Raw genomic sequence first — 27,249 nt, forward strand, 5'->3', positions numbered from 1 at the left:
AAGGTCTTTCAGAGGGTGGCTGGATTGCCCCCTTCCCTCAGGCCATCTGTGGGGGTTCCTGAGCACTTGACTCCATATTCACATGGAGTGGAAACCAGGTCCCTCCCAGGGGTGAGTCAGGTCCTCTGGGCCCAAGCGCAGTGGGGGGCAGCCCATTCAGGCAGTTGGCAGTGGCGCCTTAGAGATAGTCTCTGCTTACTAGCACTCTCAAAGTCAGCCCACTTAACAGAAGTGTCCTGTTGTCTCTTACAGGGAGAGGTTCTGGAATATGTGGATGATCTCTTGGAGCTGGAGGAGACTGGCTAGTCCACAGCAAAGATGTGTCCCTTGATGTTCAGGAGACCCAGATTGTTCGTCTTCCTTTCCCCAGCACCCCACGTGGTTGATACCTCAAAGCATTCTATTTACTCTGTGAAGTGAAAGAGAAGCCTCATCTCTTACTACATCCAATAAGGGGTGAGCCTGCCTTCTCCATGACTACACCTGCCTCCCCATGGTCTTCCCATGTTCACACCTGCCTTCTCCTCATTCACACCTGCCTTTCTCACCATTTTGGCTGGAAGGACAGATTTCCATTTTTCCCCCCAGAAAATCACTATCATTTTTTTAATAAGAAAAATACTCCTAAAATTAGCTCTTCCAGATTTTAGACCCCATTATCCCCATGCCCTGATCCAAGAAAAACTGTGGAAAACAAAGGCCAAACTTCTCCACACCTTACGACAGCCTATATGTGGTCTGACCTGCACCATTTCTGGCACCCACTGAAAGACCTCTGTCTTTCAAGTGTCTGTCTTACCCCTCCAAGTTGGGTAGATAGTGCAGACTACAGAAATATGGATTTTTGCCCAGCACTTCTACATCTCCAAAGTCTTAAAATGGTTGGTCGGTCCCCCTTGGGGACAATTGTCAGTTACAAGTCTCAGAGTTGGGAATGGAAGAAAGCAGAGGGAGTCTAGTTTCATTCATTTTTCAATAAATATTTATTGAGTACCTACTACTCACTGGAAATACCACACAGAATGACAGAAAAAAAAAAAAAAAACCCTTCCTCTGGAGCCTACATCCTATAAGGAGAGACAGACAACAAATAAATAAGAATAAATATATACAAACTATCAATAGTAATAATTGCTATGGAGAAAAATAAAGCAGGGAAGTGAGTATGGAAGCCTGAAGAGGAGCCTACAGTTTTAAATAGGATGGTCAGGGAAGACTTCACTGAGAAGGTGATATCAAAGTAGAGACTTTAGGGATGCAAATCTCAGGGAAAAGCATTCCAGGCAGAGGGAACCGCATAAGCAATGCTATACAGTGAGAACATGCTCAGTGTGGTGAGGGAATAGCAAAGAGGCCATGGAGATGAGTGGGCAAGGGGAAGAATGGAAGGAGATAAGGCTAGTGCAGTGTACGTACATGGGGTGGGAGAGAGAGCAGATGGCTTAGGCCGTGTAAGGGCTTTGGCTCCTTCTCTGAGTGAAATGGGAGCCTTTGGAAGGTTTGGGCAGAGGAATGCCTTGATTGACTGGATTCTTCCAGTTGCCATATTGTGAGCAAGGGCAGAGCAGGGATAGCAGGCAAAGGAAGTGTTGGCTTGAACCTGAGCCATCACAATGGAGATGGTGAGAAGTGGCCAAATGGTAGGCTTGTTTTGAAAGCAGAGCTAGTAGGATTTGGTGACAATTGGGTGTGGAGCATAAGAGAAAGGGGTTAATGGTGACCTCAAGGTTTTTGGCCAGAGTAGCTGGAAGGATGGAGTTGCCATTTTTTTTATTTTTTTATTTTTTTATTTTTTTATTTTTTTGGAGTTGCCATTTACTGAGTGTAGGGAAGTTGGTTGCGGGTGGTAGGTATTTGGTGTCAAGCAGGCTCCCTGAGGCCGGGATGGGAGGTTCAGGCTGCAAATAAAATTTGAGAGTATTCTCAGATCAAGTCTTCAACAGAGCCTGAAACAGGGATCCAAGTGTGGTTTATTGTGAGGGCACATTCAGAAGAAATCTGTGAAGGCCTCCATTAGTCAGCTAGTGATTGTCTGTCCCTTGGGGGGCAGGGGTGGACCTTGGAAGGCAAGTAGCTCGATAATTGAGGGCAGTTCTCCGGCAAAAGGACAGAAGGACTGTGGACCACTGGCAGGGGATAGACACAGTGAGGGACTGGGATGGGGATGTGGGTCTCAGTTCTGTGAAGGGGTCTGGGAGGGAATTCTACGTCATGTCTCTCCCCATCCCCTGCTGGATCATCAGCATGTACATTGTGTGTAAAGCCATGAGTCTGGATGGGGTCATGTAGATGGAATGTGTATTTTAAGAAGCAAGAGAAGAGGGTCAAGGTCAGAGCTCTGGGGCTCTCTGGGAAATGAGAAACCTACCAAAGAGACTAGAAGGAGCCACCGTTGAGGTTGGAGAAAACCCAGGAAAGTGGTGTTTTGGAATGTGAGTTCTCTTTTTTCAACCTTGTTCCCTCCTCCAATAAGCCACTTGGTCTGGGGAAGGAGGCTGAGGGGACTAGGACAGCCTTTGGGAGACAGGACTTCTCTTACAGGAGCCTTTGGGAGACAGGACTTCTCTTACATTCTCTTAAAGGAATGAAGGGAGATAGAATTTGGGGGTCATTAATATGATGGTGAGTAATTGGGGGTGGCAAACTCATATATTTTTGGTTTCCCAGGCTTCTTCCCCCTCCTCCCACTGCCCCATCTCACCAGTCTAAGCTCTGGGAATGCCCTTCTATTCCTGGGAACACCCTTCTGTTCCTCCTTCTGCACCATTCTGCTCCCCATCCCTTTCTCTTTAGAGCACCTCCTCTTTTACCTGCACAAGAATCCTCCTGTCATGTTCTCCTTCTGGGGCACTGACAATAAGCTACTACTGTCTTGCCCTACCTACGGAGCTTACTCTCTGGGTAGGCCATATGGCCAAGGCGTCAGTGTGATTGGCATTGTGGTGGCCACACTTGTGTCCACAGCAGCCCCCAGTCAGGGCATGACTCAGATCCTACTGGCTTCCACCCATGGTCATGGGATCCTCCTCCTTCCCTTGCCCTGCTCTCCGCTCCACCAGCAGGGAGGAGGGTCATAGGGCAGGTCTCTACAGTAGAGAGGAACCCAGTGAGTGGCCACCCTGGCCCAGATGCCCAAGTCCATGGAGATGGTACACCTGGCAGCCATTTAACTCAGCAGGGAGCTCCTGGCTACAGCTGTCCCTCCCGGTTGTGTGAGAACAGCCAAGGACACCAACATGGGACCAGGCTGGGTTGGGTAGTCTGATCCCCTCCAATTCTTTGTGCCCTGCAGACCTTCCATTTGGTCCTCTTCCTTGAGCCTGGGCTGAGCTCTTTGTGGATGATGTTGCTCCACACATGATTGAGTGGTGGTGGTGGTAGAAGGGGTCCTTATTTACTCACTGAACTTGACGCCTCTTTACAGGGGTGGCAGGGTGGTTGAAAAGCACCTCCGCCCCGATCCTGGCAATGCCCCTGAGGAAGAAGCCCTGGGAGCAGTATGGTCAACATTGTCAGCACTTTGCTTGGATTGGAAGCTATGGGACTGGGTTACTAATCTTTTTATTCCAAAGGAAACCAAACCAATCTTTAAAAAAAAAAAAAAAAGGTGGGCCAATTCCTCCAAACCTACCATGAAACCCAGTATGCAGACCACATTCAACAACCTCAACCCAGCACCTCCCTGAGTGTGTTTCTTGGAAGAGCCTAGAAGATTCCTGGATTGAGACTTCATGGGTTCAGCATTAGTTGGGCCTGTCTTTTGAAAAACAACAACAAAAAAATCCCCCACATTTTTAAGCTTTGCAGAAGTTTCCAGACCTAGCCTTAGGTGTCCTTCGACTCATTTCCATAGAGGGCAGCAGGGAGGTGACCCCCCACGGGGATGAGGCCATCTGTCCAGTCATCTTGCCATGTGGGTAGCCCAGGGAGGTGGCATCCTCTGGGAAGGGCTGCCCACCATGACCCCAGGAATGTTCAGTGTCTACACTAACTGGAGCGCTGAGGGAGGCCTGTATAGACACAGGTTTAAAAGAGACTAATTGAAATGTCTCTCATACCATATTCAACGATGTACCTTGACCTCTGAGCTTCGAGCCACTCTAATGATGGCCCTAACCTGTTATGCCCACCCCTGGGACCCAGGAGAGCTGCTGGGCATGCTGGCCACGAAGGCTGCCTTAGGAAATGAGGCTTTTAGGAGTTCTTACTCAGGGAATTTTAGGAGAACAAACATTTTATTGAACCAAACTCGGTGGCAAACAGAAATGATCTGTTAGATTGTCAATGGGGAAGGGTTTATTATGACTGCTGGTGGAATAAACAGTGGCTGGTTTCTGCCAACATTTATGGAAATAATGTTTTTAAGTTTTAAATGTGAGCTGTAAACCTAAGCTACTTCAGGGTTGTTGTTGTTGTTTTTTTTTTTTTAATTCAATACTGAAACTGTGGGGGGAAAGGTGGGTTGGTGCCAGAAAAAACATTCTCATTTAATAGTGTTTGCACATGGAACTGCTACCCAGTTTGTAGCGAGGCCCTGAGAAAAACCCACAACTAATCCTTCATCACAGCTGTCTGCGCTCTTGATCATCTGCCATCCTCCGAACAGCGACTTCTTTTTTCTGGTGACTGCAGGCTTGAATGACCTAGTGTGGAGAGTTTAAGCTATATACAAGGGGGGCGGGGGCGAGAAAGGAACCTCAAATAAGCCTCAGCCAAAGGTTTTGTGCATAGGACTTCCTGTGCCGGCAGCCAGGGGCAGGGCTGTTCCCCACCCTGTCCCTGCAGTGTCTCCCCGAGACGGAGGACATCGCAACAGCCAGCTTTGCCTTGTCTGACCCACTCCTGTCCCTGCACCGAGTCAGGAGCACTGTGGTTTTTTCCACACTTGGGTGCTTCTCCCTCCACCTCCAGGCCAGGTGTGGGAGCAGTTGACCCCCAGCACCAATCACTGCCCCCCAGGGGCCTCTCCCCAAATATCTGGCTTTGGTGGCTTGCTGAATGAACGTGTTGGCTTACTATTCTCTTGGAGCCAATGCAGTAGGATGCTGGTGGCCCACTTTATAAGAAAAGAATAAGAAGGAAATAAGCAATTTGGCCAAGAGGTACAGGATCACTTGGTTTTGAGGAGGCCAGACTATAAACACTGTTGCCAATGTCTCTCTGCCCTCCCCTCCCTCGGCCAGGGCAGTATGTAATCTCACTCTTACAGGAAATAAGAACTTGGAAAGTTATTGAAAACAAAGATTTTTTTTTTTTAAAGAAAATCACATTAAACGTTTTATTTTGCTTATTTTCTACTGTTTTGTCTACTGGGTGAACCTGAGCCACACCCAGTCATTTGAGGATGCCGTTGTAAGGAGCTCTGTTTTCTCAGGTCCCTGAGATTTCTAACAGCTGTCCAGCAAAGCAGAACCCTTATTCTGAGGACTCTGGGATCTTCCTCAGCAGAGGGGGATCCTTGCTAGCCTCACGGGCTGAGCACCTTTTCAGGAGATAGGGGCTCATTCCTCTTCCCAGGAATGTTCTCTTTTAGAGGAGATCTGGGATTCCACTTGGAAAAACATTTGGGATCCAGGGCTTACTTTTGATCTAAAGAGCTGGTTGGTCCCTTGCTGCCAACATCTGAGAAGTGATCAAACAAGGACCAAAACACCATCAAGGATGACCGCTAACAGCTTCCGTGCTCTGTGCATGTCACTGAAGGGCCAGAAAGGAGACAAAGAGCAGAGGAAGCAGGTGCAAGGAGTGAGGGAGCAGTGAGGGCAGGGAGGCGTGGAGAGTTCAAACAGCAGCCGTGTGAGGACAGGTAGGGGACACGGGCATGGTGTTGGAACTGGCCCAAGAATCCCCAGGATGCAGTGGAGAAGCATGGCATGAGGAGGCGTGGAGATGCAGGGGATCAGAGCTTTCGAAGCCTGGTGTGGGCATGAAATGCTCTGAATTGGGGTGTGAGGGAGACCAGCCTTAGCCTGATCCCATGGGAACTCAGGAGCACAGATTCTACCCAGAACTGTCCCACCCGGAGGCAGGGAGGCAGGCCTCGGGTATGCCCATGCCAGTCGTAGCTCCAGGCTGCCCTGGGGGGTACAGGTGGCTCTTACTCCTGGGTGAGGAACTCCCATGGGGCTGAAGGCTATCCTCTGGATGAGAAGGCATTTTTGAGCATTTTAGCAGCCACCATGCAGGGTAGCTGGAGGATGGGTTCACGTGCAGAGTGAAGGGGATCTGGGTGGGGCACAACTGTGTCCATGACATTGGGTAACGGGGGAGGCATGGACGGCCTCCTGGTGGTCACAGAAGTATAAGGGGACATCAGGCAGATGGGATCAGTGCTGATGTTCTCTGAGCTTGATTGCTCCATTTGTCTCTCCAGATTTCTTTTTCAGCCTGTCCTGGGCCCCAGGGGCTTGGCCCTTATGGTCGACACTGTCTGGGCTCCTTATCCTTTGGTTTTGGGGTTGCCACTGGGATGTGCTGGCAAGAGATCGCAGGGAGGACCCTGCTTCCTTCAGGCTACACTTGGATGGTGGCTGTGTTCTGCTTGAGGCCAGAGGTTTTTGTCGTGAAGCTCTCTTTCCGGTCCCCTAAGAGCCCTGCACCCCTCACTGTTTCTGTTAACCGTGCCCACACTTTTATGACTAGTCTCTACATCTCTCTTGAATCATCCCTCTGAGTGTCTGATCAGGAGGAGGATAATCAGCCCTGGGCTCTACCTCTTGCACGTCCCTGGCACACCCAGCACCCAGCACTCTATTAAAAGCAGAGTCTGAGTCAGCAGGTCTGGGAGGGGCCTGGGATTCTGCATTCCTAGCAAGCTGCCAAGTCCTGCCTGTGCCCCTGGCCCAGGAGCCACACTGACAATTGAACCTGGGCCTTTTGTCAGAGTGAAGCGTATGGTCTTTGGTTGAGGGGAGGAAGAAGGAGGGAGGCAGGAGGAGGGGCAGGAGCTCCGCAGACATCCCTGAAATCCTGCTGCAAGAGTGAACAGGGCTGAGACTCCGAGAGGGTGGTCTTGGAGCAAATATGAACGCACAATTTTTGAGATTACTAGAGAAACTTTTTTTTTTTTAAACCATCATGATGTAACCCAGATACAAGATACATTTAGCAACTGTTTGGGGAAATAATTATTTATTTTAAAGATCTCAGAAGCTTTGTGTTAATGGACCACACGACCCTCAATTTTCATTAACATTAAACGTTTACCAGTCTCAAGACACGCATAATGACATATAATTTAGGTTTACAATGTTTTAATCATTCCCCTTCCATATGCATTTTTAGATCCTATAACATTAATTTAGATGGAAGCAAACCAATAAAAACTTAAAAACTGATGTGTTGGGTTTGTTTTCATGTAGTTCATATCTATGAAATAATACATGTATTAATGCATCTGTAATAAATTTATTAATACATTTGTATTATCATTACCTATTTTTGTATTGGTATTAAGTCAGTGTTCTTGGATTATTACATAATAATAGTCGAGTAACACAATCCCAATGTTGAGATGGAGGTTATTTTATATAGTTAAAGATAGAAAAGTTATCTTGTAATAGATTAGAAAAGAATCTAATTTATAAATATATAGTCTCTGGCACTTATTCTGTAGTGTTTTGCTTTGGCTACATGCAGAAAGTGTTTCAGTCTTATTCTAGATTTCATCTGACCCACAGATATTCCATCTGGTAGCTTCAGGCCTTCATTTTACCCCATAATGGGAGTAGGGTCTTTGATTTTGCTGCACTGCCTTTATAGCTACTAAGCCTATGATTTTTCCAAAGCTTGTACCAAGAAGAGGTGGCAGGGTGGAAAACGTGTTGTGCGAATTCCTTTTTCCTTAGGTAAAACACCATTACCAGTTTTTCAGTTGTGAAGATCAGGATCTCTCTCATGCCCCATAAAACCACTTTAGACACTTTGTGTCTTAAAATCAATGTACGGGCTTCATCACTTTTTACCACTGAAGACTACTTCGAAGAAGATGACTCATATTATAAAAATAATCATGTGTTTCATTTCTGTGCCAATGCATATGAGGCCAGTGGAGATGGCACTTCGGCAGCTTCCGGTGCTGCCACAGGTGCGTGTAGCGATGCCTGACTTGGTGCAAGGCAAGCCACAGGTGTTACTCATCATCTTCTGTGCCTCTAGGGCCTCCGCTGGTTCAAAGCTCACAGTTTATATTACATTTATATTATAAAGTGTGCTTTGGAATCACCTGGAGGACTCCTTAAAACACGGATGGCTCAGCCCTGCCCCCAGGACTTCTGCTTCATGGTGAGTTGATTGCTGGTCTGAGGACCATGCTCTGAGAACCACGGCTGTAAACAGTGCATGCTGAGCCATCATAAGAGGATCCAGATGCTATGAGATGGGTTGCTCAGTAGTCAGGAGGAGTCCATCCTGAATTCATGCTGTTTCCATGGAGCTCCCAGTTGCCACAAGAGTACAGAAGAGGTCAGCACATAGCATTTCATATTCCTTTTTAATTCCTCTGCTTTCTCATTGAATAGGTGCCCATACTTGATATCCCAGTCCTTGGCCCTCCTACAACTTTATTTTCCTCCCATGTCATTCCCTCTTACTTGGGTTCAAAAAAATGATTAATCATGAAAGAGGAAACCAAGTACTGAGTTTTGTTAGTTTAACAAAAAAATTCTATGACATTGTTAGGCACAGACTGGTCAAGGACAAGTAGCCCACTGCTTCTAAAAGAAAATGCTGCTTACTGGTACAAAACTAACCATGTTTTAAATTTATTTTTTAAAAGATTTATTTATTCATTTGGGAGAGAGAGTGAGCGAGCATGTGCTTATTTATTCTTTTGAGAGGAAGAGAGATAATAATCCTTAAGCAGACCCGCTGCCGAACATGGAACCCGATGTGATATGGGGCTCGATCCCAGGACCCTGAGACCATGACTTGAGCCGAAATCAAGAGTCAGATGCTCAACTGACTGAGACACTTAGACACCCCCAAAACTAACCGCATGTTTTTAGAAAAACAATAGTCTGTCCTACAAAATGGAGGGAACAAAGATGGATATGTCCTGCTACTCCTCACCTCCCCCCCCCCAACAAAACATCAGTCCTAAATTCTTTCCAATTTATTTTTTTTCCCCTCCAATTTTAACTATTAAAAAGAAACCTCAAGGGTCACTGGGTGGCTCAGTCAATTGAACGTCTGCCTTTGGCTTAGGTCATGATCTCAGGGTCCTGGGATTGAGTCCCATGTCGGGCTCTCTGCTCAGTGGGGAGCCTGCTTCTCCCTCTCCCTCTCCCTCTCCCTCTCTCAAAAAAATAAATAAATAAATAAAATCTTTAAAAAAATAAAAAGGAAATAAAAAGAAATTCCAAAGCTTCTAGATTATGCCCTGGTTCTTGGTTCATTTGCCCTTACAACATCACAACATTAAAAGGAAATAACCCCTTATTTTGCTGTGTCCCACCCCCAACAATTAAATATCTACATCCTAAATAACACTGCTCTCAAATGCTCAGTTTATCACACTTTTTCTAAAAATTTCAGGTCGTGGAGTCATTCTTTTTTTTTTTTTTTTCTTAAAACAAGGAAAAGAAGATGAAGTGAGAGGTGAGTTTTGAACTCACACTGGAATGAGGGCCTGAGCACAGGTCTGGGATTAGCACAATACAGTCCAGAGCAGTTGGTTAAGGAGATATTGATGTGTGTGATGATGCCACCAAAGCCTTCTTATCCTACTGGGTGCCTCCAGAGACACTTCTTGGCCTATAGAACAAAGACCTGAGAAAAATAAAGACAAGCCCTACTCCACCTGTTTCATGCTCTAGTGAATTATCAGTGTTTATCAATGAGACATGGCACAGTTTATTTCCTCCTAAGTGGCTTTGGGAGAGCCTGCTCTGAAGGTGGCTAGACCTTCTCCATTTCAATCTGCTGGTGGTAGTGCCGAGCCTGCCGCTGGCCAATGTTCAGCTTGTACACAGAGCTCTTGTGCTGGCACTTACGGTGGCCCCACACTGCCCCCACACCTGCCAGGAGCAGCAGCAGACACAGGACGGTGACAATGGCAGCAATGACAGGGCCTCTGCTGAGGCTGGGACACCTATCCCCTATACATGGTTCCACAGTTGGAAGAAGCTCCTCATTTGCACCTGGGCCAGGGCTTTCCTGTCCCAAGAAGTCCTCAGACAGCAGGTATGGGAAACTATCCTGGACCTCAGGAGCAACGGTTTCCACTGGAGTTTGCGTGGCCGCCATGACAGTTGAGGGAATGTGATTCAGCATCTGCTGGACAGCAGTTGTTACTGTCTCCAGGGTAGCGCTGGTGAGTTCATAGGGTAGGGTGGCCATAGGAGACTTCTCTGTGGCAAACCTCCAAGCCACGGTTGACTGGTACTTGGTCAAGTCATCATCTCCCTTGCTGGGACTCTCAGTCTCAGATACATTTTTTGGTCTGAGAGCCAAAGCTTCCATATCTAGTGTTTGAGATGGAAGAACTGAACTACGGGTCATGTCCTCACTTGGTGTGAAGGTGGTATTCCTGGGCTTCTTAACTTCTACAGGAATGGGCTGATTAGTAGAAGTAACTAGAACCATTTCTTCCACCCCTACTGACCCATCTCCCTTATCCCCATCTTCTTCCTCTTCCTCTTCTTCTGCCTCTATCTTCCTCCAAGCCCCATCGGTCACAGGGTAGCCATCTAACCAGGACTCATCACTGCTGCTCACCATTGGGTCCCCTCTCCTGCTGGCAGTCCTGCCCACCAATGGCCCCGTGTGACCATCAGTGCTGCTATAGATCACCTTGGCTTCAGGTCCACTTGGAGCCAGTGTTAGGCTACTGTGGTTATCTCTAGCTGGAAACTGCTTTTTGGTGCCATCATTCATCTCCTTCTCCTGCTCAGGCTTGTGGAAGTTCTCAGGAGGAAACCAGAGCAAGTATTTCTGGTTTAGTTGGGATCCTGACACATCTGTGGGGACACTGCTTCCTGCGATGGACAAGCCTGTAGTTGGCACAAAGGCTGTATCCTGGGCTATGTTTTTTCTCCCCACAGAAATGGAGACCAGATGGTCCTGTTTTGGAGCGTCCTCAGATGCGTCTCCTGGACCTTTGTCCTCCTCTGCCTTTGTCTGGGAGTCCTCCGTGAGCTCTCTGAATGACACAGATCGGTCATCAGGGAAATTATCTTCATAGTCAATATGTGCCTCAGCCACATCTGGAAGGAGAGAAGGAAAAACCTCATTAGGTCCGAGGTCACAGAGCCAGCAGGGTAGAATATAAGAAAAGGAAATAAAGAGCATCAGGACTGGAAAAGATGACATAAAGCTGTCATTTATAGAAGATATGACTGTATCACAGACAAACCCAAAGAATAAAAACTGTTACAATTAATATATGGGTTTCTCAAGGACACTGGATCTTTCATCGATGTAAAATATCAACTGTATTTCTATATACCAGCAATACACAGATATAAAAATTTTAAAAGACACCATTTGCCATAGCGTTAAAAAAAGTCAAACACCTAGGAATAAAGCTTACAAAAGATATGCAAGATTTGAACATGGAATGATACAAAATACTGCCAAGCAAAATTAAAGACCTCACTAAATGAAGGGATACACATGGTCATGTAATGGAAGGCTCACAACTGTTAAGCTGTCAACAGCTGTCAACTCTGTACAAACTGACCTACACAGATTTAAAACAACCTTAATAAAAATCTAAGGCATTGACAAACTGATGCTAAAATTTATGGAAATGCAAAGAACCAAGAAGATTTCTTGAAATCTAAAAAATTTCAAGATTTATTCTAAAACCGAGTTACTTTTAAGACTGTGGTAATGACACAAGGATACATAATTGGATTACATTAACTTTAGGAACTTCTGTTTATCAAAAGCTACCATAAAGAGAGTTAAAATGCAAGCCACAGACTTGAAGATGTTTGTGACACAATCTCCAAAGGCTCTATATCCAGAATTTATAAAGAACTCCTACAAATCAATACTAAATAAGCAGACAAGCCATCGAAAAGTTGGCAAGATACTTGAAATTGGCACATCACAAAAAAGACATCTAAGCGGTCATTAAACAGGAGTATAGGTACTCAACATCCTTAGTAATAGAGAAATGCTAACTACAGCCATAAAAACATGTCATGCCATCATACCACAATGGCTAAAATTAAGCCATTAATTAGTGTTAACTGATGTTATCAGTTAACTGATGACAAGACCTAATGTTAACTGATGATATCTAGTATTTGGGCACCAAAGGACATGCACAGAATGTTCATAATAATCAAAACCTGGAAATGATTCAAATGTTCGTTAACTGCAGAACTGACATAAATCACAGCATATTTGTATAAGGAAAACCTGTACATTAATGAAAATGAACCACTCATTGCTTCTGACAAGGATAGCAACACATCTCACAGCCATAATGTTGAGCAAAAGAAGCCAGACATAAAAGAACACACTTTGTGTGATTCTATTTACATAAAGCGCAAAACTAGGCAAAGCTAATCTATGATGTTAAAGGTCAGGTTGGTGGATAGAGAGAAGGGGTAATGACTAAGTCTGGGGACAAGCAGAGCTTTGGAGATCCTGCCAACATTCTACTTGACCTGTGTGGTGGCCAATTTCTTTGTTTCTTAAATGATAATTAATTGATCTATTCCCTTATGATGTATATGTATGTCACGTTTATTTTTTTTTTAATTTTTATTTATTTATGATAGTCACAGAGAGAGAGAGAGAGAGGCAGAGACACAGGCAGAGGGAGAAGCAGGCTCCATGCACCGGGAGCCTGATGTGGGATTCGATCCCGGGTCTCCAGGATCGCGCCCTGGGCCAAAGGCAGGCGCCAAACCGCTGCGCCATCCAGGGATCCCCTGTATGTCACGTTTAATTAAAAATGCATCTTTTAGGGGTTCCTGGGTGGCTCAGTCGGTTAAGCCTCTGCCTTTGGCTCAGGTCATGATCCCAAGGTCCTAGGATCAAGCCCTACCTTGGGTTCCCTGATCAGCAGAGAGCCTGGTTCTCCCTCTCCCTCTGCTACCCCCCGCCCCCCCCCCCCCCCCGCTTGTGCTAGCTCCCTCTCTGTCCTTGTCAAAAAAAAAAAAAAGAAAAGAAAAAAGTATCTTTTGAAACAGATTTGCTCTTTGTAAGATAGCTTGAGACTATGCTGTGAAATGTCCTAAATCCTGCTGAGTGAGAATAAACAAAGAGCCCCACAGTTAGGACACCAAAATTTAAAGACAGTAGGTCAGGAAGGCTCAAGGAGCTGTGTTCTGGGAAAAGAGCAGTCCCACTGGGATTTCCCCATTCTCAATGGATGGAAGTCATACTTAATTATTAAAATAGAAAGCCTCCCTAGGGCTTTGATATAAGAAATAAGAAATATATGTTTAGTCTTTGCCTCTGGTTCCTGGTACAGAGCTCCTAAAACCATTGGAATTTCCTAAGCACTAGGAGTGATAAGAATATCTTTTGTTATTCGTAACAAACTCCTTTCAGCCTTACCTGAATTTATGCTAATCATGTGACCCCCTAGACAGCATCCAGATGGTTGGCTGCCAGAGGAACTAATCAATTGATCAGCCCCAGACTCTGACCTCGGAGGAGGGAGAAGGAGGTTGGAGGGAGAGTCAATCACCAAAGGCCACGGTTGAATCAATCGTGCCTCAATAACAAAATCTCCATAAACCCCCTAAACTACAGGGTTCAAAGAGCTTCTAGGTTGATGAATGCATCCATGTGCTGGGAGAGGAGCTCACCCCAATTTCATGGGACAGTTGCTCTTGTACTTGGGATCCTTCCAGACTTGCCCTTTATATCTCTATATCCAATTGTTCATCTGTACTCTTCATAATATCCTCTATAATAAATTGGTAAATGTAAGTTAAGTGCTCTCCTGAGTTCTGTGAGTCTTTCTAGCAAATTACTGAGTCTGAGAGGATGGTTGTGAGAGTCCCCAATTTAGAGCTAGTTGATCAGAATTATAGGAGGCTCAGGATGTAGAACTGGGGTCTGAAGTGGGGGCAGTCTGTGGGGCTGAGTGCTTAATCTATGGGGTCTGCACTAACTGAGTAGTTACTGTTAGCATTGAATTAAATGACAGGACACCCAGCTGGTGTCCAGAGATGGAGAATTGGCTGTTGGTGTGAGAAGTGTTCTGTGGGAAGAAATAGATCTTAGCAGTCTTTTCCCATTTCTCTTTGCAACTTGAAAAGCATAAATGCAAGGAGCTCCAGAACTAAGGTCTAGATGGAATGTGGAGAGGGCATGTGGTACATTCCTGGGCTCTGAAACTGGATTAGTGGGCATTTGGCTTATTTCTTACAAGACTCCAGATTTTGCTTCCTTAATGACTTGAGAGTTACAAATACATTTAAAAGTTCTTTCTGACCTGTTCCTAATATTTAAGCCCATTCACTTTACTTGTGTCTTCAGTCAAAAATGCAAAACGGCAGATAACAAACGGACATCTCTGATAAATGTAAAATGCATGTCATATTTTACACTTCGAAAATGATAGCCAAGGGGCACCTGGCTGGCTCAGTCAATAGAGCATGTGACTCTTGATCTCACGGTTGTGAGTTTGAGCCTCACGTTGGGTGTAGAGGTTACCTAAAAATTAAAACTTAGGGATGCTTGGGTGGCTCAGTGGTTGAGCGTTTGCCTTCGGCTCAGGGCGTGATCCTGGAGTCTGGGATTGAGTCCCACATCGGGCTTCCTGCGGGGAGTCTGCTTCTCCCTCTGCCTATGTCTCTGCCTCTCTCTGTGTGTCTCTCATGAATAAACAAATAAAACCTTAAAAAAAATTAAATCTTAAAAAAAAAAGAAAGAAGGAAAAAGATAGCCTAGTGATTATTTCAGGAGACCCTTCCACCCCCTATGATGTCCCGTTCACAATCCCTAGACAGAAACCACATCGGTGGGGACCATTCTTAGGAGCATTACAGAATTCCGACACAGGCCCCTAGGGTTTGGGCAGGCTGGCCCACTCACTTTTGTGTCGTAATGCCTCATTCTCTGTTGCACTGCCATTCCAAGTAGTGCAGTCACCTACTCCACCACTCCACGGGCTTCACGGAGTGCACTGACTATTTATCTGACACTGCAAGGGCTCTGAGTCACTGTGGAACGGGACACGCAGTTCCTGCCCTCATGGAGCATAGGGGGCAGAATTCCAAGGTCTTGAGACTTTCCAGGTTTCATGGCAAAGCTTTTGTATGCACACATTCTCACCCATCCTGCCGGATAAAGACTGGGTTTTGCATTTAAGTACCATCTTTTCTTAAAAACACAACAAAATGAAACAAAAGCCACTAGCTAGGACAAAATGTTTCTCTAAAATTTACCCAAACAAGTCATATGGGATCCAGCTGGACATTTAAGAAAGCCATGACTTAAATCTCTGACCTCCCTGCAGTTCTACTGTTGGCTTGAACGTGTATGTATGTACTGACTGCCGTGGAAAGGTGATCACAAAAACCACAATTCTCCATCTTTCCTGCATAAAGGCCTTCTGCAATGTGATTGTGTAGCTCTTCCCTTCGAGAAGGGTGCCTCTTTTTCCAGCTCTCAGATTGGGACTGGCCTATACTTGCTTTGGCCCAGAGTACAGTGAAAACCTTGCATGTGCACTCTCACTCGCTCTCTCTTTCTCTGCACCCTGCCAGCTGCCAGCAGAACAAGCCTGGGATAGCCTACTGAGGGATAAGAGGCCATGTGGAGGAGAGGCAAACTGTCCCAACTGAACCCATGCTAAACCAGCCAGCTCCCGTCAGCCTGGGAGCTGACCACATTCATCCGAGTGAGCCCAGCCAAGGCCAGAAGGACGAGCTGGCTAAGCCCAACCCAAACTGCTTACACGAAAGCTGCACCCAAATAAATGAGGGTTGTTTAAGCCATTCCGTTTCGGGGGGTAGTTCATTATACAGAAAAACCGAATACACTAGCCATGAGCTGGCTCAAGGACAGGGACCCCTGGAGCAGAACAGCAGCCAGCCCGTAATGAGTATTCTTGTAGGTATTCTTGAGTGAGTGAAAGATTAACTGGCCCTGGGAGAAACAGGGAGGAACATCTACTCAGACCTTAGGAATCTCGGGATCCCTGCCTCACAACTGCTCAGAGCTAAGATCTAGTTCAGGGGCACAGTGCCCAAAACACAAGGGGACTTTGGGCTCATTTCCGATTTCTGAGGAATTAATTACATATATTCATAGACTCTTATAACACCTCTGAGAGATGCCACCATTGAAGCAATACTTGAATACAGACATATACACGGGAGTGTGACACACACACACACACACACACACATCTTGCACTCACAGATGAGCCAGCCAGTCCGCAGCCCAGCCTATGAGAACACCTATTCTCCTCCCAGCCTCCCCTTGGTATCCCTGCCCTGACTGCAGTAAGAGAATGCCCTAGGAAAACTCCCTCCCCACTGCTAGCAGATTCATCTTCATGAGGCAGGGAAGTGAGCCCTCTCCACCAAAAGTTAGTCCTAATGCAAAGAAACTCAGCATAGCACACAGCTGACAGGTCATTTTTTGCCTCAAATCTGCTGTACCCAACTTGTTTTTTATTTTTTTTAATAGAATGTATTTTATGGCATTGCGGAAAAAATTAATATGTTTGTAAAACAATATACATATGCCAGTTGTCTCCCAGAGGTTCTGCTGTTGGGGATGAATACGCCTGTGTTCTCAGCTAGAACACAGCCCCCTTTCATGATGGGGAAAGGCAGGAAGCAGGTCTCTCCAAGACCATTTCTCCTCAAGAAGCTTTCCCCCACTTGAAATCACAGCCTATTACCTCATGCACGATCTGCAATGGAGGGCCTCTTACCACACATTATTTTACTAGGGAGTATTTCTTTGTTGCTTCATTGCAGCCCTAAGACACCAAACTGTTGAGAGCCCACAAATGGTTCTGTTTCATTCCATGGAAGTTCTTATCATTTCTGGTTAAATTCTGGCACTGCATTTATTTTCTGTCTTTCATCAGCTGTTGCTCACTGACCATTGTGTGTAAGGGCTAAAGGAACCAATATTTGCAGAGTTTTGCCAGAGTGGCAGCTGGCAGAGGCCAGCGTGAAGGCAGGTAGTAGGGTGGGAGTGTTCTCTCATGGTTCTCACGGCCATCTCCTTACAGCCCCAGCAGAGGCCAAGACTGATGTGGCCCATGGGTAAGCAGAACTCAACCCAAACAGGCAGCAGCTAAAAAGTATGAGTGAGGGATTCTCAAAATCTTCCAGTACCTCAGAGTATTTTTTTCTTTCTTTTTTTTCTTTGAAAGATTTTATTTATTTATTCATGAGAGACACACAGAGAGAGGCCGGGACATAGGCAGAGGGAGAAGCCCAATGCAGAACTCGATTTCAGGACCCCAGGATCAGGACCTGAGCTGAAGGCACACAACCACTGAGCCACCCAAGTGTGCCCAGTGTATTTCTTCTACCTCATTGCTCACACTCCACTTAAGTATATCACCAGGGGCATAAACAAAGATTACTTTTTTACTAGGGTGGATTATATGCCAGGCTTTAAAATATTCAAGTGGCCCAGCTGAAACAGCATCACATATTTTCTCTTCCCTATACCTTTCAAAATGAGGAAACACCACAACACATTTTTTAAAGTATGTGTGTGGGTGTGTGCATGCACGCCATACACACACATACAACTGGGCTTGATGAATATGAATTTTTTTAAATGCAGAAACTGTATTAAACATCAGGAAAAGTTTTTACAAATAACCACCATGCATGGTAAAGGACATAATATTTTGCAACAAGTTTCAAAATCTCGTTATCAGAGGAGAAACAGAAGATTCTGGAGCAGAGTAGAGAAGGGCAGATTAGAGACGGGTAGCCGTCCTCACCCTCCAAAAACTGTACTGAAGAGTCAGCAAATCTCAGGCAGAAGCCAAGCAGATGGCGAGAAACAGACCAGTAACCAGCAGGGCTGATGGTTCTTGATGGAATCCAAAACGCTGGGACTTCTTCACCTTGTGCAGGTGAAATAAATCTCAACATAGGGCATTTAACCTTTCTGAAGACAAAGCAGAGCCCAGATATTTTAAAGCAAACAGAAAAACAAAAGTAAAACTACATATGCCTTCAGCTGAGTCATCCCCTTCTAGCGACCATTCCCTCTTCTGGATGAAAGGAAGATGCATGTAAAAGGCAAAGAACCTAACTTAGAAGAAAGAATTTACAGAACAGGGGCACCTGGTTGCTCAGTTGTTGAGTGTTTGCCTTCAGCTCAAGTCATGATCCTAGGGTTCTGGGATCGAGCGTCACATCACGCTCCCCACTGAGGAGCCTGTTTTTCCCTCTGCCTATGTCTCTGCCTCTCTATCTCTCTCATGAATGGATGAATAAAACTTTAAAAAATAATAAAAAATAAAAAAGATTTTATTTGAGAGAGTGTGTGAGCATGAGCAGGGGGAAGAAGGGAAGGGGAGGGGCAGAAGGAGAGGGAGAAGCAGACTCACCACTGAGCCCAAAGTGAGGCTCAATCCCAGGACCCCAAGATCATGATCTGAGCCAAAGGCAGACACCAAACTGAGCCACCTAGGTGTCCCAAGAGATATACTTTAAATAGAACCATATAGGGAGGTGAAAGTAAAAGTAATGAAAAATATATACTATGGAAAGACAAACCAGCAAAGAAGACTTTAAGCCAAAAAAGCAATACTAGAGATAAGGAAGGTCATTTCATAAAGATAAATGTTTCAATTACCAGGAAGATATTAACTTTTAAATATGTACTTAACAGAGCTTCAGAATACATGAACCTAAAAATATGTGAACTAAAAAAACCCCCACATAAATCCATGATCATAGTATCCTAAATCATAGATCATAAATACCTCTATCACTAACAATAAGAGCAAGCAGACAAACAGCTAAGAATATATATCTGGAAAACATGCTTAACTAATAAATGTGGTCTACTTGAAATATATAGATTACATCCATTCTTTTCAAATAAACATAGAATACTTTTACAAAGTTGAACATAAATACAATGTCAACAAACTTTAAAGGATTAAGTTCTCTAGCCATAGTGAAATTAGACAAAAAATTACTAGAAAATGCCTGTATTGCATAGATATTAAACAAAATATTTATAAATAACTCATGGGTCAAAGGAGAAATTACAATGGAAATTAAAAAATATTCTAACTGAATGATAATGAAAAGTGACATACCTAAACTTGTAGGAAGTAGCAAACACTGTGCTAACAGGGGAAGTTATAGTTTTATATCTATGTTAAAAAAGAAAAGACTAAATATCACATTGATTTCAGAAAGCCGGGTAAGGAAGAATAAGTTAAACACAAAGAAAGTAAAGGAAGGAGGGCCCCCTAGATGGCTCAGTCAGTTAAGCCCCAATTCTTGATCTCATTTCAGGTCTTAATCTCAGGGTTGTGAGTTCAAATCCTGTGCTGGGCTCCACACCAGGCATGGAGCCTACTCAAATAAGTAAGTAAGTAAGTAAGTAAGTAAATAAATAAATAAATAAATAAATGGAGATTATAAAAGAACAGATATTAATAAAATAAAAACCAAACATGCAATAAAGGATCAATGTAGCCAAAATCTCGTTCTTGGAAAAGAACTACTGATTGATAGATCAAAACATTGATAAGACCCTAGCAAGACTACTTCAGAAACATTTAGAGAGGACACAAATGAAAACATCAGGAATAAAGAGAAGCATCCCCAAAGATCTTTCAGATATTTGGAGAGATTATAACAAATTTATGCCCCCCCAAATTCTTTTTTTAAGTTTATTTTATTTTTTTAAGTTTATTTACTTTCTTTTAGTAATATCTATACCCAACATGGAGGTCAAATTCATGACCCTGAGATCAAGAGTCACATGCTCCTCTGATGGAGCCAGCCAGGTGGCCCAAATAAAAAATTCTGATGAAATAGATAAAATCCTAGAAGAAGCTCATCAGAAATGCCACAAGAATAGAAACATTTTATATGCCATTAACTATTCATGAAATTGAATCTCACTACACACAGAAAACTAGGCACAGGTGACTTTGTCAGTGAATTCTATCAAATATTCAGGAATATAATTCCAATCTTACACAAACTCTTCCCAGAGAGCAGAAAAAGAGGAAATGCTTCCCAACTTATTTTATACATCTGCTGTAACCATGGTACCAAACCCTGGCAAGGACATGACAAGAAAGTAGTTTTGCAGACCATTCTCACTAAACATAGATGCAAAAATCATAAATAAAATATTGACAAATAGAAACTAGTAATATATTTGTATTGATAGGCTGAATAATTAAGCATTATATTAAAAGGATAATATATCACATCAAGTTAGGTTTATCCCAGGAATTCATGATTTGTTTATTTATTTATTAAATTAGTGTAATTAATAATAGCCCTAAACCTGAGACAACAAAAATGTTCATCAACAGTAGCATGGAATATTCCACAGCAAGGAAGAAGAATGAACTACAGCTTCATGGAACAACATGGGTGTGTCTCACAGACATAATGTTGGACAAAGGATGCCATACATAAGAGTACATCCTTCAGGCTTCCACTGAATAAAGTTTAAATAGGGAAAACATAGCTTATGGTCATGAAGTCTGGATATTCTTAGGAAAGCAATGACTGGAAGGTAACACTAGGAGTGTTTTCCATATAAATCAACAATATTACACGTTGTTAGGTTGTCACTCAACATAAATACAGTAGGCATTCATTCTTCTTAAGATGCTGGTACTTTGAAATATTTGAGAAAACATTGTTTGATGTTACGCATGTGTCACTTACATTAAGCTGTAAACCAGTTGCTGCTGACATTCCAACTAAGAATTCATAGTCCAGGAGTGTACAGTTAGCATTCTCATTGGGAAACTCACCCTCTAGATGTGCCTACTGTAAGTACCTCTATTATCTGTGTCTTGCTCAAAATCACAGGTAGCCTAATTAGTGCCCTGGATATCTGAAACGGCTATTGGCAAAATTAGTGGCCTAGTAACTATGATGGTACATATTAGAAATGGGCTCTCATTGGTAAAATGGAAGGTATTTATGAATGGGGATTGGCTAGGGATATTTGGGAGACACTTCTCATCCTAACATGGACAGGGTAACTCCAATGTATACCTTGATGGTGCTTGAGACTTAAACCTTAAATGATCTTGTTTGGGAATCATGTGTTATGCACGGGAATGACGGCAGCAGCATGCATCCATGCACTGGGTACAACCACCCTACTCTTACAGCACAGCATGTCAAGCCCCTCCCAGCCCATGAACCCTGAGAACAAGGAACTCTGCCTTTGCATACCCTGCACACATCATGCTGCCTGGCACCTAGCAGACACTCTCTAAACATTTGCTGAGTGTACAAATGAGTCAGTGACAAGGTGAATTAGTGAATGGTAGGAGCCCATTCTGAGAAAGCTTGACTCGGTCTGGAAGTCCATCAAGCAGGGCATTATTTGATTAGTGACAGTAGCAGAGAATAGGGAAGGAGCTCCTAGTTCCAGCACTGGGCATAATCAATGTCTGCTGCATTCCTTTTCTTATATAATCTACCCCATGAGCTTAATTAAATATATCATGAGGTCAACAAGCACATAGAATATGGGCAGTACCCAAGCCATGTCTTCTCCCCTCACCCCACTCCTCTCCTTGTCTCGCAGGAATCACAAGTCTCATGTAGAATGTTAGAGCTAAGGATTTGGGAAAGGTCAGTCCACTGTGGCTGTGGGTAGACCTCCCTTGACTGGACCCTTATGATCAGTGTGACAGTATGAGGTGTGTGTATGTGTGTGTGTGTATGTGTGTGTGTGTGTGTGTAGGTTCTGCCTTCAGAGTCCCCTGAGCCTAGAGCATCTCTGGGCAGCCTGAGGCCTCAGACCAAGTGCTTCCTGTCTCCCCAGGTTCTCAGGCCAATATCCCAACTCAGAAACAGGTTTTCACCATGTCACAGTTTTCCCAAACCTGTGAAATAGGGACAAGAACACCAACTGTTTACCAATAGTCTACCCCTGGAACATTATCCCACGCCTGTTTTTCTTCTCATGAGTTAAGAGTAAAGTTTGTTATTCATTGAATTTCAACCCCACATTAAGTTCTGCCCACAAGCTCAAAATGCCCAGCTCTGTGCCTGCTAAGGTGCTGGTTCTCTCACCTCCCCTCTGCTTTCCTGTGTCCACACCCTCCTTAATCATCCAGCCCTCCTTCTTGGCTTCTCCCCTCTCCCACGCTCTCTCTGAGATCTGTGCTAACACAACACGGGGCCTTCTGATGAAACCAACAAGTCCAGAAAATGTAAACTTCATGGGGAAAAAATCAGGTCATCCCCGGGTGTTTATTTTTCACTGTTACTTCAGGAAAACGGAAGAGCACAGATGGAGAGGACTCCAGTAAAAGGAGGAGGCTTGCCACTTTCCATCTCCTTCCACATTGTTGCATTTCCAGAAGTCCACACATACCTTTTCCCTCTAGTCTTGGCTACATAGTCTTTAAAAATAGTAATTCTGAAAAAGACAACCAGAGGAGCCAGAAATAACCACTGGTTCAATGAACCTCTGAACAAATATGGCAATACTGACAAGGAAATTCTAAATCACTTGCAGTTCTCATGCTTTATTCTGTGAAGGAAGTTCAATCCAAAACACGAAGACAAACAGAAATTGATGTTAACTTAAGAAAACAAAGAGAGGGCTTTAGAAGTGAGATAAAAGAGCAAAGGAACACTGAGAGAACAACTAGTTCATGGGGGTCTTGCACTGCCCCATTGCTTTGCTCTCCTTGGGCTTCACAGGCCCCTGGAGGAAGCACACAGAAGAAACAGATGTTGGAACGAGACAGCAAAAGTGCCTGCTTTTATATTCTGGCCCTGCTGCCTCTTGGCTCTGTGACACAGGTGAGTTACTGAACTTCTCTCTACCTCTGTTTTCCTATCTACAATTTAAAGCTAGGCATTTCTGCCCTCAGCTTGGTGCAGATTAAAGGAGACAGTATGTGTCAAACACCTCTCATGGAAATGTTCTCTATTTTGGTTGTGGTGGTGGTTTCATGGTTGTTTAAACCTGTGACAACTCAGAGATTTTTGTAGTTGCAAGGGGCACTTCACTGTACGCAAAGTAGACCTCAATCAAGTTGTTGAAGAAAGTAGACAAAAGCAACAAAAAAAATTGCTCTCAGGACAGAGATGGCATGGAGCAAGTGTTTGGTTTTCTGACAGCTCAGTGCCTAACTTGTTTCTACAGCTGTGTCAGGCCGGGGAAGGGAAGAAGAGAAGCTGTCTATTTGTTGTCAGACTCAGAGGTAGGAGGGTGGGGGCTGGTAGGGTGAGGTCAAACTGGGTATCACTCACTTTCCTGACATTATAGACCAGAAAGTATAAATAGAACCCACGGAGCGTGGGGTGGAAAGTCTTAAAGTCTTTCCGAGCCTATCTCAACACTTGGCGGATGCCCTTTGTCAGGGCAAGTTTTAAAGGAGAGACAAGGGCCAAATCACAGAGGAAGTCTACGAGTCTTTCATTTCCTGGGTCATCTGCCCTATGTTCCTCTGCAGCAGCTGTTCTCTCCCAAGCCAACCACAAAGATGGGATGAACAGCTGTGCCTGGCACTGCGGCAGAGGCCACTGACCGCTGAGTGCTGACATCAGGAGCACGCACAGGTGGTGAAGGCAGCGTGTGGCCAGGGCAGTGAGTGTGCCCAGGGAGCCAGAGGCTCCTTGGGAAAGCCACAAGGGAGGCTCCATGGGTACCATCACTGGGGGCACATGGCCAGGAGTGGCCTCTTGGAGGGCTGGGAGGTCGAGACTGTTTGTAGAATACAGGTGACCAGAGAGAAAACATAGTCTTGAAGATGGACATGGGACTCGGCATACTAACAAGCTCAAAGGAAAGCAAACCTAGCATGTTAGTCTGCTGCATACATACTTAGGGAGCAAAGCTTCCAGATTTTTCTGTAATTAGGGCAACAACCAATTATAGCTAGATACTGAGAACATTAGAGAGGTATGACAGATATTTTCTGCTGCCTAGTGGGAAGAGAAACCAAAATGTGTGGTTTTGGGCAATAGAATGGAGGGCTGAATGGCTGGATCCAGACCTGGTCTCTAGAAACCAAAGCTAGAGAGATACAACATGCAGAGGGAAAATATGGAAGTCAAATAAGTCCTCACCCATTTAAGTTAATGGTCAAGGACAAACTCACTGTACTTAGGGGAGAGAGCTTGCTACCACCACTTGAGGCTGGATCTTAACTGCAGTGAACACACAAGCTAGGCAGCATGTGAGCCAGGCACCTTCCTGCATCACCCAACTCCACCCACCCAGGTGTACATGCCCCTAGGGTTCATTCACTCATTCATTCATTAGAGAGAGAGAGGGAGAAAACCCATACATGAGCAGAAGGGAGGGGCAGAGGGAGAAGCACACTCCCTGCTGAGCAAAGAGCCAGACTCAGGGCTCAATCCCAGGACCCTGAGATCATGACCTGAAGCCAAAGGGAGATGCCTAACTGATTGAGCCACCCAGGCACCCCAAGGGTTCATTCTTGCTCATCATTACAACTTTTAAATTTCAGCAAGCTCATCCAGGCCAGTCCCTAACTTACTAATGGATTAAAAAACAACTGCTGCTCTCCAGAATTGGTCTACTAAAGAACTGTGTTCTCCACTGGAGTAGTGGGTGCTGTTTATGTCCTCTCTGTGTCCCCTTTCCCAGGCCATTGCACCCCTCCCCCAGCTGCTGTAAGCATTGGCAGCCAATGGTGCCAATGGTGTCTGCTATCCCCTTCTCGGGAGAGGTGCCTTTGGTAGAATGGGAGCCTCACTTGGGTGCCACATGCACACCCTGCCACTTAAGCCCCACTAACCAATGACAGATGCATATGGAGGAACTCAGGGCTGGCCTCTTTGCTTCCAAGTGGGACCCACCCTGTGGCACAATTCATGAGATCAGGCAAAGGGAGAATGCCACTGAGGTCACAGCCTATCCTCCCCTCACCTATTCTGTTTCCCTATCTGCTTCTTCCCTCAATAAACCACATCTGAATACCATCTGAATAAGCTCTGCTTCTAGAGAATCTGACCGAATATGTTCAGCCAATCTTCAAATATCTATACAATGCCAACTTTGAATAGGATAGTCCTCATAGTAGTCTTGACACCTCTAAGCCTCCAGAATCTCAGATACCAAACTCATCAGATCCCGGAGTTCTTTTAAGTCTTAACTTCCAAGGAACCCATGCCTTGAGGCTCTCTGGGCCTGCAGAGGTCAAGAGGGGAAATTAGGGACAGGGACCCTGTCATGACCTCAGCAGAGGAGCTCCTGAGGCAAGATGTAGGGGCAGGTTCTACCAGGGGGTTTGGAGTGGGCACCAGTAGCTCACAAGGAAATGAAAAAATATTGTGCAGTAAGGGTAGGGAAGTCCCACATCCTGAGGGCCTGAGGGAAGGAGGGTGAGTAGCCAGGCCCCAGTACAGAGAGTCAAGCAATCCCTGGAGGAGTAAGGCAGCTGTGACTCCAGCTTCTGGTCTCCAGAACCTGTGACATCTGCTGGCAAAGACCAACTTCTCACTCAAGGAACAGAGAGTTATAAGTCAGAGAGTGCCTTTGGTTACTTGTTGTAATAGGCACTAGAGTCAACAACCGACAAGGAAGCAGGGAGGGAGACAGAGTCATGCACAGAGCCCCTTAGATCCCATCAACGAGGGGGCCTGAATGCCCTCCTAGACCAGAATGAAGGTAAAAGGGAAAGAATAACACTCCTTGAGCCCATTCATGTCACAGGTCCCATCCTACATGAGGCACCTGCAGGAAGCCCACAGTGGAATTCGTGAAACTAGTATCCATGGTTTCATATGAGCCAAGTAAGACTCAGGGAAGTCAAGAAAATAGTTCATTTTCCCTTCTTTTCTGAAGCCTTCCCATTGTTGCTTTACATAGACTGAAGTCTCTCCCACCTTCAGATAACAAGAGCAAGCAAGCAAACAAAACGAAGCCACACAATCTCTGTGGTCCCCTGATCCTCTTCCAGCTGCGTCCTATGTCTCTGCCTAGTCTTCTTCATGAGCCCCAGAGATTTGAGAATGAATTGTCTGCTCCCCACCCTCTTCCTCGTTTCAACACATTCCTCTACTCACAGCACTCCACTCCCCATGTTCACACTGAAAATACAAGGCCACCAGAACCTTCGCATGCTGTGAAGCCAAGGCAGATGTCTGCAGCCTTTCATATGATTGAGCATTCCCACCAACTGGAAATGCACGCTTCCTTTAAAATTTCACCTTGCTTCCGGGAACCCTGGGTGGCGCAGCGGTTTGGCGCCTGCCTTTGGCCCAGGGCGCGATCCTGGAGACCCGGGATCGAATCCCACGTCGGGCTCCCGGTGCATGGAGCCTGCTTCTCCCTCTGCCTGTGTCTCTGCCTCTCTCTCTCTCTCTCTGTGACTATCATAAATAAATAAAAATTTAAAATTTCACCTTGCTTCCCAGCCATTCCTTCCACTGCATCATCTACTGCTTCTGTCTCCTTTGAGGCACCTGGTTTATAGAGTTGCCATTGGTGTTTGGGGCAGTTTTGCTCCAGTTTGTACACATAGCACCTGGGTCCTGCCATAGAAAGGCATGTGGAGTGGCCAATCAGCCCCAAGGAAGAGCTGTTATCCAAACCCACCTGGGGCCAGCTCCAAACCCTTCTGTGGCCCACTCTCCCAAGATGACTCTTCTCCAATGGAAGCAGTTCCCTCATCACAAAAGTGGATGTTCACTATAAAAATAAATGTGCAGGGACACTTGGGTGGCTGAGTGGTTGAGCATCTGCCTTTGGCTCAGGGTGTGACCTGGGGTCCCAGGATCTAGTCCCACATCAGGCTCCCTTCAGGCTCTCCCTCTGCCTGTGTCTCTCTGCCTCTCTCTGTGTGTCTGCTATGAATAAATAAATAAGATCTTTTAATAAAATGTGCAAAAGGGAATAAAATCCCAGGTGAAGACAGTCTTGTAACACATACACACTCCTTATAATGACACAGCTAGTTTAAATGTTTAATCTACAGGGCATCGAATACGGTAACCGTTTGTATACTCAGCCAAGTCCAGAAACCAGAATTCCTGTCCAAGAGCTGAAAGCTCTAACAGCTCTGCCTTTCCCTGAGAAAATAAACACCATTGCAGACACACAAAACCTGCATTTAGTTCTCATTAGACTGGGGCCTGTAAACAG

At 45.0% G+C, this 27,249-nt stretch overlaps 2 protein-coding genes across 2 annotated transcripts in view; one reads left to right on the top strand and one right to left on the bottom strand.

The window, feature by feature from the left end:
• Positions 1-1,000, top strand: part of CRTAP (cartilage associated protein) — a 24,759-nt gene extending 23,759 nt beyond the window's left edge. Inside the window, exon 7 of the mRNA XM_072793499.1 lies at positions 253-1,000. Within this exon, the coding sequence (XP_072649600.1) occupies positions 253-306 (54 nt within the window). The 3' untranslated portion in view covers positions 307-1,000. The remainder of the gene's footprint in view (positions 1-252) is intronic.
• The window catches only part of SUSD5 (sushi domain containing 5), a 57,798-nt gene continuing 31,139 nt past the window's right edge, over positions 591-27,249 (bottom strand). The window contains exon 5 of the mRNA XM_072793644.1: positions 591-11,204. Within this exon, the coding sequence (XP_072649745.1) occupies positions 9,898-11,204 (1,307 nt within the window). The 3' untranslated portion in view covers positions 591-9,897. The remainder of the gene's footprint in view (positions 11,205-27,249) is intronic.

This window comes from Canis lupus, chromosome 22 (assembly GCF_048164855.1).
Source record: "Canis lupus baileyi chromosome 22, mCanLup2.hap1, whole genome shotgun sequence".
In the NCBI taxonomy this organism is placed as follows: Eukaryota; Metazoa; Chordata; class Mammalia; order Carnivora; family Canidae; genus Canis; species Canis lupus.